General features: G+C 28.9%; 1 protein-coding gene across 2 annotated transcripts; it reads right to left on the bottom strand.

Annotated features, from left to right (window-relative positions):
• Positions 1 to 2,494: 2,494 nt before the first annotated feature.
• LOC122270156 (uncharacterized) lies at positions 2,495 to 12,019 on the bottom strand. 2 transcript variants are annotated; one of them, XM_043046487.3, is made up of 3 exons: positions 11,800 to 12,019; positions 7,048 to 7,194; positions 2,495 to 4,354 (listed from the first exon to the last, which is right to left on the bottom strand). In XM_043046487.3, the coding sequence occupies exons 1-3, from the start codon at positions 11,842 to 11,844 to the stop codon at positions 3,869 to 3,871; spliced, it is 678 nt and encodes a 225-aa protein (XP_042902421.1). In that variant the 5' UTR covers positions 11,845 to 12,019; the 3' UTR covers positions 2,495 to 3,868. The 2 variants fall into 2 exon arrangements, with proteins under 2 accessions (XP_042902421.1, XP_042902422.1); XM_043046488.3 differs by lacking the exon at positions 7,048 to 7,194 and having other exon boundaries at positions 11,800 to 11,945.

The raw sequence follows: 12,019 nt of genomic DNA, 5'->3' as shown, positions 1-12,019 counted from the left end.
TGACCCCAGAACCTGATGTCTTAATTGCAAACAGCGTGAACACAGAAGTTGTTCCGGAAATCTATATATTCATTTCTCTGTAGAAGCATTTCCAAGCTACTTTTGAAAACCCTCTTAAGCATTGATTTTAATAGAACGTTACAAAAATCCTAGAATTCTGCTTTAAATACTCTTAAAATGAGATTAAATGCATTTTTATAATTATTTTACAGCTTATTTTACAGGCACTTTTTTTTTAAAGGTTTGTTGATGCACGAGAAAACACTTTTTTGCGAATATACTATTCTAAAAACTGCAGTGTGCAACAATTATTCAAGACTATTAGATCAAGTTAGTTTAGACTATTAGATTAATTTAGAAAATTGCGGCTAATGTTAGTGGAACGAAAAATTGTTGATCTAAAAAGAAACAATGAAAAATTTTTTTCAATTTTCAAAATGTTACTACTATTGTATTTTTTGAGCTCATAAAAATTTTCAAAGATTGTAAAATTATTCAAGTATTTTGATAATTTTCTTAAGGGATCAGAGATATTCTTAAAAATCTTGCCGAATTAGTGAATTTTAAAAATATCTTTGTTAGCTGTTCGGTCAGTTTGAAATAAATTTTTGACGCAAGATGGTACAATATATAGTTTTAAATTAGATCTTTTTCTAAAGGCATTTAAACTGTAGCGAAAGGGTTCCGTCTGCTTAACCCCTTAACGATCGGTTAATTTCCAAGAAAACGTTCATAAAAATGCCTATTTTTTTATCCCTGTATACCTGATTAGTGCTGACATCTAGTTTAAAATAAACTATCTACAATTACCTTAAAAATATCCTGGTACTGCCGTCTGGTGTGCAAAATGAGAAATAAAATTTTTTCCTGGCAAAAGAAATGAATTAGTATTATTCTTATTGGTGCGTTACTACTGAACACTCCAGCCCGGAAATATCACTGGAGCGAGAAATAGAGGGCGAAACCTCAGCCCGTCATTTTCATGGGAGCGAGAAAGAAGGGGTTAAAAAGACGCTATACTACAGACCGAAATTTGAATCTAAAAATTTTGATTTATCTCTATTGCTAATTTAAAATAGAGAGCAAAAATGCGTTCTGACAAACCTAGAGTATGTCATGAAGTTTCAAATGCCGAAACAATTTTAAAATATGAAAATGTTAAGAAATTATGAAACTATTATTCAGGATTACGTTTTGGAGAAGTTTACCAGTAACTTGTTTGCATTTGTTATTTTGAAAGCATTTTTTTCAACATCCTGAACTCCATCGTTTACTTTAGTTTATTCTGAACTCCCTTTTCTCATGCTTTAAACTTTAACCCTTTGACGGTTAGGGAAATGAGCAGTTTTCGTTTACTTGATTCGCACAGTATTACGAGTAAACAGTAGTCAAAAGTAGCAGTTGTTTTCCCCCTCCGTTCTTCCTAAAATGTCACCCTTCTCTGGCGATGCCGTAGATAGTTCGCCACATGTTTTTTAAAAAATTTTTGAAGTATTTGTAGTACATAAATAACAGTTATTACGTACTTTAAAATAATTAATAAATGATAATTATTAAATAGTAAATTATAAAGGATTATAATCAATTATATAAATAGTTAGTTCTAAATATAAGACAAATATTAAATTGAAAGAACTAAATAAATACAACTAATGTAAAACTTTATGAAGCATTTAAATACAGTGATTACCCAAATATTGTGAACAAAGTATTCATCAGACTCAAAACTTGATAAGCTTTCTGTATCACTATAATAATTATCAAACTTTCGCTTTTGAGCCATTTTACAAGAACAAGGTAAAAAAAAAAAAATTACCCCTTCATTATGAAAAGAAATTCATGGAATCCGTACTGCCATCTGTAGACAGTAAAACTAACTAAATTTCGCGAGTATGATTCGTTTGCAACATAATCAATGCAGAATAATAATGACGAACGACCTCAGCTCGTCAGTGCGCATTGGAGAAAAATTTCAATACACGAGTTGTGCTCGTCTCTAACCATTTCGGTTGAAATCTTGCTTCCGAGCGTAATTCGTTTGCGCGCATTTTGAAGCACGATTCGATTGCGAGCTGAACCCGTTTAAAACCAACAAAGGGTTAACAAGGCCAATTAAGATAAAAGATTTTGCCATAAAAAGATTTTTCCGTGGTAAAGCGTCCTCTGACATTTTAGGCAAATATATAATTTCAACTGATATAATATACAATCTTGTTATCAAGAATTATCAAATGAAATAATTTCGAAAACATTTCTCCAGGTAATACGAAATTTCCTTCCTTGGCGATGGAGTTTCGAAAACATGCAATTCAGTTTCATTGCATGGATTTTGAGCCACCAACTTAAGCTGTAGAAAATGTCAAATTCTATAAATTCAGATTAAGAACTTTCCATCATTGATAAGGCTTTACAAAATTAAGATAAATTTTTCGACACTTAAAATTTGCTTTCAGATTTAAACTTTGTTTTACCAATCTTAATAAAAATACAAGCGTTTCACTCAGAATATTTTTATTATAAATTTTCATGCTCTTTGTGTTAACAAATAAAGATAAATAATTCATTGTAACAGATGAATTAAAATCCTCATTAGAAAACTAAATTTACACAAGTCACGATGAATTACTTATTTAGTTATAAATCCAAGTGTTATAAATACAGACAGTAGTTGAAAAAATTAGTTTATGTAAAAGTAACTTTTTGCTGCCATCATATGAGTTTTTATAAAGCTATCTGCGGAAATTTTTTTTTCTTTCTTACGTTAAATGTAACTGTTAAAAATAAACTTTTAATTAAAAATTAGAGAAATGTATTTGAGAGTAAACTGATAAAGTTTAAGAGTTTCAATATTTACTTCCTTGAATTATTTCTGGAAAGTATGAATTGCTAACAAAATAGAATTTAATCTGTTTTAAGCCTTTAAAATGTAACGCATAATTAGTTTCGATTTAAGCATATTAAAAGTAAACTGATTTAAAATTGTCAAATCTCTGCATATTCAGATTTTATTTTTTTCGGAACTAATAAAAATAAAGGCTCGCAGCTTAAATATGTTTTGTATATAAAATACAAATTGTTACTTAATTACGTATAAATGAAATTTTAATTGTTAAAATCCCTCCTTAAAGTTTTAATTAAAATAAAAATGCAGAATTAAAGTATTATTGATATACATCATGGATAGTAAAAAGTATTAAAACAAAACAAAGTATTTCAATTAAAATTCTTAAATTTTTTTTTTGAGCATCTCTTGAAAGTTAAAGTTGTCACAGATCTCCTTGAAGTATTACACTTTAGTTTAAAAACAAAAAGCTAAAAGTCAAATAAATATTATACATACACCATAAAAATATAAATTAAAATTTTCCAATTCCAAATTTAATTTTTTTATAATCTAAAAGTTTTCTTGACAGCACCAATTACTAAAAATACGTGAAATCTGAGTGAAGGAATCCTCTGAAAGTAAATTTAAAAATTCTTTTTAAAATGATTAAACGATACAATTAAAAATTTTCATAAATACACTAACTGCTAAACTAAAGGCGCACATATTCCTCCTTTTCGAATTTTTTAAAAAGATACATGAACATAAAGGCATAAATAAATAAAAAAAAGGAATCCTTAAATATTTAATAAAAGAGTATAAGTTGCCTATAAACATACGATTAAAACCTTTGAATCATTGGTATATCTTGTCAATTTTTCTTTCAATTACTTTCTCCAGAGTTTGTTCCTTAAACTTAACTTCAGTGACAATAAACGATGAAGGATTAAGTTATTTCTCAGATTATCCAAATAAAATTAAAGATTGCATATGAAATTTCCAAAAAAAATGAAAAAATAAAACACGATTAAAGCCAAATCGACGCTATATCTCGTGAACTTTTTCCATTCCGCCAGTGTTTGGTCTATAAACTTCAGCTTCAGTGACAATTTGTGATGAAGGATTTGATTCTTCCTCGGGAGATCTTGATGGATGGAGACTTCTGTGTGTCACTTGCAAATTGCCTTCAACTTCACTACTTTCCACATTCCTAATGAAAGAAGTTTCAGCAACATCAGAATGCGTTCCTGGCTTGGCACCTAACCTTTCATTATGCAGACGAATCTTCTTCAATGTATCGGATTCTGAACTTGGAGCGACAGCAGCTGGTGATGATAGCCAATGTGGATATGGATAATTCCTAAGCGCCTCAGTCCAAAATGAAGTAGATCTTTGGACGGGCTCAATAACCTGGTCCATTGGTTCAGTTTCAGAAGAAGCTTCTACATCAATTCTCGATCTATCTGCAGATTGCCTTTCTTTTGCCTCGGCTAATGCTTTTTGAACTGGTAAGAGAAACATGTTGACGGCCTGAAAAAAAAATATAAATTTATTTAAAGGTTGTTCTTTAAAAGCTTTGACGTGTAATAAAAATCAGTCTCAAAGTCTGGTATCTTAGGGCAGGTCGGCGTTACAAAATATCAGCTTGGAGTGAACGCTAACATCTGATTGGTAAATTCGTGAGTTAAGGCCTGGTTTCTTACGGCAGGTCGGCGTTACAAAATGTCAGCTTGGAGCGAACGCTAACTCCTGATTGGTAAATTCGTGAGTTAAGGCCTAGTTTCTTACGGCAGGTCGGCGTTACAAAATGTCATCTTGGAGCGAACGCTAACTCCTGATTGGTCAATTTGTGAGTTAGACAGCATACGTCATCGAACGCTCAGCTTGAACGACGACTGACGTCCGAATCAACTGCAGTTTGATTACAACGTAACGTTAACGACAGAAGCATTGGTTGACAGTATCCAACAGAGCACTGAAACCATCCAAGATTTTGATTTTAACATTAAGCATAGCTTCATCCTCTTCTTTTTCGTTTAGCTAATCTATAATGTTTTTTCTTGGACAGAGTCATTATTTGTTCTCTAAAGCACTGGTCGACAATAACAAAATCAATACAAATTCAAAATAAATATTTGTTTATGTTATTAACGCATACGCAATGCGAGATAATATCTGCGTTGGACCGACTGCTCACGCTGAGCAAACAAAACAGTATTTTGTTGGCGTCAGTGGTACGTCAACTTTCCAGAGAGCAACGTCCTCAATGTCCAGAGAAGGCGCTTGTCTAAAGAAACCAGGCCTTTAGCGAATGCATAATTATATAAAATAAAACCCTTAAAAGTTCACTTAAATATTATCTTATTTATTTTTCGCTATCCAAATATTCCTATTTCTACAATCAAATTAGTTTATGAATCCTATCACTTTAAATATTAAAAAACCAAAATTCAAATTGATTAAAATATATTATAACTAAAAAAATTTAAGTAATTCCTTATTTATCTTTTGATTTATGAAGAATCAAAGCAAACAGCAAATTAGTTAACAGAATGAAGGAAAATTTTAAAACTTAATGATAATGTTAGCGTGCACATTACCTCGGAAGAATGCGAAAATTCATGATTCCGCACTTTAACGGATTAAATCTGCTATGCTTTATTTAGCACAGTTTGAAAATACTATATTTAATAAAGTTTACAAAGAAACATAGTGTGGTTTAAACTTAAATAAAATTTAATATAATCGTTCTTTAACTATCCGAAAGGAGAAAAATCACATGCTTAAGCTAAATCAAATATAGAAATCAGAAATGTAGCTTTAGGATATCAAAATAAAATACTTTCATTTTATAGGAATAAATTAACAAAATTTTAGTTTATTGTATTTTTTTTTAAAGTTTCTTGAAATTTATTACCATACCATTACAAGTGCCATGCAGGCTAGTAAAATCGTAACCAAAACAATGGGCATTGTCTTTATATAACTTTTTTTTTTAATAAGAAAAACTTACTTATTTGTCATTAAGTTTTAAAAATCTTTTCTTTTGTAACATCTTTAATTTTTACTTATTCTTTGTCTCCTAACTCTTTTTTTTCCATTTTACATTTATAAAAAGAAAAAAAAATCTGAGATTGAAAATAATTTGCAGTTAATGGGAAAATCTGCTGAATCCGCTGCCATGCTAGAGGGTTTCTGCAACCAGAGTAATGGGCAAAAGTTCAAAATTCGCTACATACTACTACTTATTCGCTACTCTAAAAATAAAAATTTCGCATTAATTCGATGTATAGGAATTATGGATAAAAACAAGATAGCTCGAAATTAAAAGAGCACTAAAATTTCAAATTCATGCAGACAATTTTTCACTACGCACAATAACACTTTCATCAATGATTTTAAGAATTTACTGCCATCTATATTCAAAATTACGAGTTAAACACTTTTTTTTACAGATGTGATTTGGTGATCCTATCTGAGTTACTTATCTTACTTTAATACTACTAGATAGATTCAACTCATTGCTGTATACCTAAAGACTACAGGGGCCACTTTGGTTCTTCCCAGATTATAAGTAGATAAATTTGGCATCTATAAATTTTAAAAATGCGTAACTAGTTTAATAAAAACATATTATAGAAGGTCAGCGAAATTCTATGTTATTTTGTTAGATTTGGTTAACAAAAATATTTGATTAAACTGACTTTACAATTATACGGTAGTTTCTTAGATATTTAAGTTTCTTTTTCCCTATGAATAATTAGAGCTATGTTTAAAAACTTTTTTCGAAATAAAAATGGAGTATCCTTATACTTATCAAAGTGTACCTTATATGCAAACCTAACTGGGGTTATTAGATGCCTACCAAAATACCTAAATTGCCTCTCTGGCCCTTAAATAAGCGCTTAAACTGGATGAAATTATGAAAAGTTAGAAATACTCAAGACTTTTAGTATGTTATTTTTTAAATTACTAAGCAACAGAAGTCAAATTGGTCCCATCCGCCTTTTTAGTGCTTAATTCAAACTTAAAATCTTTGATTTTACCGTTAGTCTTATTACTTCTGGTAATTTTGAATATTCCGAATTTTTCACTTTGATTCGCACAACTTCGAATAATTCAAGATTAATGTTTATTTTGCCGCTTGCTATTAAAAGAAATGTAGAACAGCAAAAAAAGAGAAATTTTAAGAAAATTTATTATTTATTTCAGATAATACTTACAAAACCTAGAGCCAAAACGGAGTAAACACCAGCTATTGCTCTGAGATAACGATACTCGAATAGGACAGCGATAGTTATCAAGAAGGAAGGAAGAAATATAAAAGATATTACATGAGAGGATATCATATACCAGCTAGTCTTTCTAATCTAGAAATTTAAAAAAAAAAACACTTTTGTAATGCATGCATTTGCAGTTTTCAATTTCAGACATAATTTTAAAAAAACATCAAGTATCAAAAGAATAATGCACAGAAAGTATAAAAACCAAAAAAAAACATTAATTCTTTTGAAAATGAAGTTGAGATAATACTTCATGTAGAAAACTTATGATTCGTAATTAAAACAGACAAAAAGGGACAGTTAGCAGTTTCCAGTCTAAACTAAATATCATTACCAGGATACCAGAACATGAATTTCCATATGAATTTGTGAAAAATAGACCTATGCGGAGAGGATAACAAGGCAAGATTAGATCTTGTTTAAAAAAAAAATAGGTCACCAACTGAGAGTACTAGTTTATTAACCATCTTGAGGTACAATTTCCTTTTTTTAATTTAATTTCTTAATGTTTTGGCAGCAATAAAGCAGCAGCAGTTAAGGAAATATATTTTATTTCACGGGACTTCTCTTGCCAAATTTTATAATAGTATTTTACTCACCTTAGTAGTACAGATCTAGTAATATAGGTCTTAGTAGTATTAGTAGCAGTACAATGAGCAACGTCAAAACAGGTATAACAGAATAAATCTCTAGCTATATGGCAGCACAAAACTGAAGCAGAAATTAACGCTCTCATTTTTATAATCGCAATGCATATTATAATGGATTTTGCGCTTCCCATAGGTGAATTTTGTGTGATGATGTAGTTAAGTAGTATTTTCAAGGACCAGGATGGATTAAATGAAATAAAATAGCAAACATGTGGAAAGAAAACTCGAAAAGTCTTTGGTTAAATTATTCCCAGAAGTTTAGTTTGAGTAAAATGATAACATTGGTTCAACAGTAGTAAATCAAATGCTTCTATTTTCGAAAGCAAGCATTTCGAGCTACGTAAATTTTCGTAAGCACATTTTGAGCTATGTATATAAAACTTTTAAAAAAAGTATGAAAAAAAAATTGCGTTTTATACTGTATTTTTTCTTTCAGTTTTTCGATTTTTTATTTTTGTAAAATACGTTGTATTTTATATATATTTCGCTTAAATCTAACAAGTTAGCGAAGTGATTCAACAATTTTTTTAAATAAAGGTATAATCATTCATTTTGAGGATGCTTTACATGCTTATTTAACTTATAATCAATAATTTATCTTCAAAAAACAATTAAACTGTTTAAATTTTTTAAAATTTTAAAAAAAGTTGAAAAATTCAACATTTTTAAATCCCTAAGGCTTTTTTATTTTAACTTATTTTCAAAATTTTTTTTTCTTAGTTCTTACAATATTTTTCTTAACAATTTTGTGCATTCATTTATTGATATATCAATTAGAGTATTTTTTATAAAATATTTTGTAAAAAAGTAGAAAAAAAGGATTAAAATTCCTGTTAGATATATATATCATGCTGTAAAAATTGTAATACCTTATAAAATGCTTATTCCATGCACAGTTTAAATAAGTGTATTATACTTAAGATAAAAAAGTTTACTTCAAAGCTTTATCTTAAATAGAAAATATTCCTTAGGGATTTAATCAAGATCAAAACACAAAATTATCATTTATGAGAAAAAGCCCTTTAAAGTTTGTCTGCAGAGCAAGATTCTGTATTAGGACAATCTAAAATCATTCATAACTTTTTCAAAAATGTAGATAGAGAGACGATTTTTTTTCAGTGCATTCGAAATAGTTTGAAGTTTTATTATAAGCAATAAAAAATACTGGTATTTGTCATTTTTTGGGTACTGTGACCCCTTAAAGAAAAAAAAACAGTTGCGAAAGTCGACGAGTGCGGAAAGATGATGTTGGACCCTTAGTATTATATCTTGCATTGAAACATACTATATTTTTCATTTAGGAAAATTTTATGCAATGTTTGATAATGATGAAGTTTATACACATATTTTAAGAATACTTTCCACAGGCTCATGAGGAGTTTGCAATTTAATATGTAAGTGAGAGTTTTTTTCAAATGTAATGCGTAAGTGAGGGATCTGTTTTCTCAAAACATCACGTGTAAATAGATTCCAAATTTAATAATGGTGACTTAGAAAACTTTATAATCGGTGGTGTAAGCCGATTATAAAATAGCTTACCAGCTTCAGTCGGAAAAACAAGCTAGTTTTTTGATCAATCTAATCAGAATGATCGGCCTAGATGCTGACTCAATTAGTCAGCCTTCTCATTTAAAAGCATTATTACGCCTAATGTTAACTCTGCTCTTTACATTAGACAAGGAATTTAAAAAAATTCTTTTAAAGGCGTTAACCACGAGAACTGCTTAAATTTGTGAAATATATTATTAATTTTGCACACAACGGATACGCCTTAAGTTACCCTTATGTTTATAGCAAATAAGAAATTTAGAAACGACTTTGTCACTTGCTTCGTCAATTCAATCGCAATAAAGTTTCGAAATTATTTTTATCAATCAAATGTGAATATATTTTTAAAGTTATAAGTCTTTAACGTAGGACCTAATATTTTCGAACAAATTTTAACTCCTAAACATGTATTACATTAATTCTGCAATGAAGTGCAATGTTGCGTAAAATAAAATTAAAATAAATTTTTCTCTATAAACTTATCGTTTATTAAATTATGGGAAATAAAATAATTATTGGTGAAAGGAGAAAACTAAACCGCACTGATATATGAATTAATTTTGATTTAGAAGTCATTCAAAAAAAGTTTGAACCAAAATGTTTCTCAAACTTTTTTGTCAAATTGTTTCTTGCTGTCGTTGCTACACAAGACATTTCAAATTTTCAGAAGATAATAATGCACTGAAATATCTAATTGCTTTTACGTAAGCCCAATTTTTTTAACCGAAAGTAGCTGTTAAAGAGTGAAAATATAGATTATAGTAGATATAATTACATATAGATTATTATATTATTAAAGATCTTGTACGCTCTTTAATTAAAATAATTTACGGACATTTAAACTTTTTATTGGATCGCTCCGTCTTTTTGAGCTTCTGAAGTTCGCTCCGAATTCCTTTAACTTTCAGTTTCGAATCGTTTGACTTTAATAATCCAGATCGAAGTTTCTACAAAACGTTTGTAATTATTTATTTAGTAATAATTCTATTACCTAAATTTTAAATAATTCAATCAGAAAAAGAAACAAAAATGAAAATATAATTCACGATTTTTAGAAACTTCGGAAACCTTATTGAATCTCGTTTGATCGTTCGATGTACCAATCAAATTCTTAAATTCTAAATGCACATTTTATATCCATTTTTATTTTGATGAAAAAACTTTCAATGAAAAATAGTGTTGATGCAGCGTCGGAAAATATTTTGTACTAAAATGAAAAATATTGTTTAAAAGAAAAACAAATTCAATTTAACACAAATCAAATTGTAACGAAAACCGAAGGATAAAATACATTTAATTTTCTTTAAGATTAAAACCGATTAAACTTTTTATCTATTAGAGAACGGTATAGTCAGAATCATTGTAGCTAGCTCCAAAAACAGTGTAAAGGATCCGACCTATGATTTTCATCAGTTTAACAAAATAACAAGTCCGGTTAAACGAAAATGGATCAAAAATGGCAAAGAATGAAATTCAAATTTTGATATCACCTAATTCTATTCAACCTAAATTTTACTTTGCTTTCATAAGAATCCGATTTTTACGTAATCTTTGTGTCAAGAAAATATCTCGTATCACTTTAAGTGGCTTGTAAAGTAAAAATAACTAGCTACAATTTAATATTTTTAGAAGACATCAAAATTTTACGTAAAATTTTAATCTACTTTTAATTTCAAACAGAATTATAAATTACCACAGCACTGTAGTATTAACTTGACGCAAAATGTTAGTTATGCAACTGACCAGTGTAGTTTGTGTGAAATTTTATGAATTATTTAAATGCATATGATTACCTAAAATAAATTTCCGCCTAATTTAAAACTGTTTCAACGCTATTTCTTTTCAAAAAAATTTCAAGTAGCTTTACGTGAAACTTCAAATTCTGGCTTAATTTAAGAATTGTGCTATAGTATTTCGTGCACATAAAGATGTAGTTAGAATCCAATAGCAAAGTTGTTGTTTGGAGTTGCTACGTTCAAGCTTTCTACTTTTGAAAATTTAGACTATAAAACAATAGAAATTTTGTTTACTTTTATATGAATAATTTAAATTAAGTGCGTAACTAAATGCGTGGATAAATCACGGATGTGAATTGCCGAAAAAACATTATGCCTCAAAGGATTTGAACTTATGATTTAAAACGAGATTTTTACAACAGATTATCTATACAGAAAATCTGAATTATCATTCTCTATGAAGACTATGTTTAAAGGTAACTGTATATCCCGGTAACTGTACATCCAGGTAACTGTACATCCAGGTAACTGTAACTAGGTTTATCAGAGTAGCACTTAAAAATCAAATTGGTTAATTTCAGCAAGGAATAACATGTATACAAATTTGATTTTATTCATAATATTTTATGCATCAGCAACACCAATTCACTAAATTATAAACAGATAAAAAACCAGCTATAATAGTGTTGAGATATTATTCAAACACGATAATTTATTAAAAAAACATCATTTTCATAAATTTTTTAATTTTTACTTACATTATGCATTACAATACGACGCAAAAGCTGACAGCAACTCCCCATTGTTTTGAATACAAGGTATACTGAGAATTATGGCGATAAAAAAAAGATGAAGTAATTGCGACTAATTATATTGAAAAGAAGATTAGTTTAACGTTTCTGATTGCTTATTTCTAACTTTCTATCTAGTCGATTCAGATTACGATTCCGAACTTTGACTGCAAAAAGTTCGCATTCC

Source organism: Parasteatoda tepidariorum, chromosome 5, assembly GCF_982258835.1.
Source record: "Parasteatoda tepidariorum strain Cologne lab strain chromosome 5, Ptep-v5.0, whole genome shotgun sequence".
NCBI classification, from domain to species: Eukaryota; Metazoa; Arthropoda; class Arachnida; order Araneae; family Theridiidae; genus Parasteatoda; species Parasteatoda tepidariorum.
Note: the sequence above shows the minus strand (reverse complement) of the source record. Positions and strands in the feature narration are given on the sequence as shown.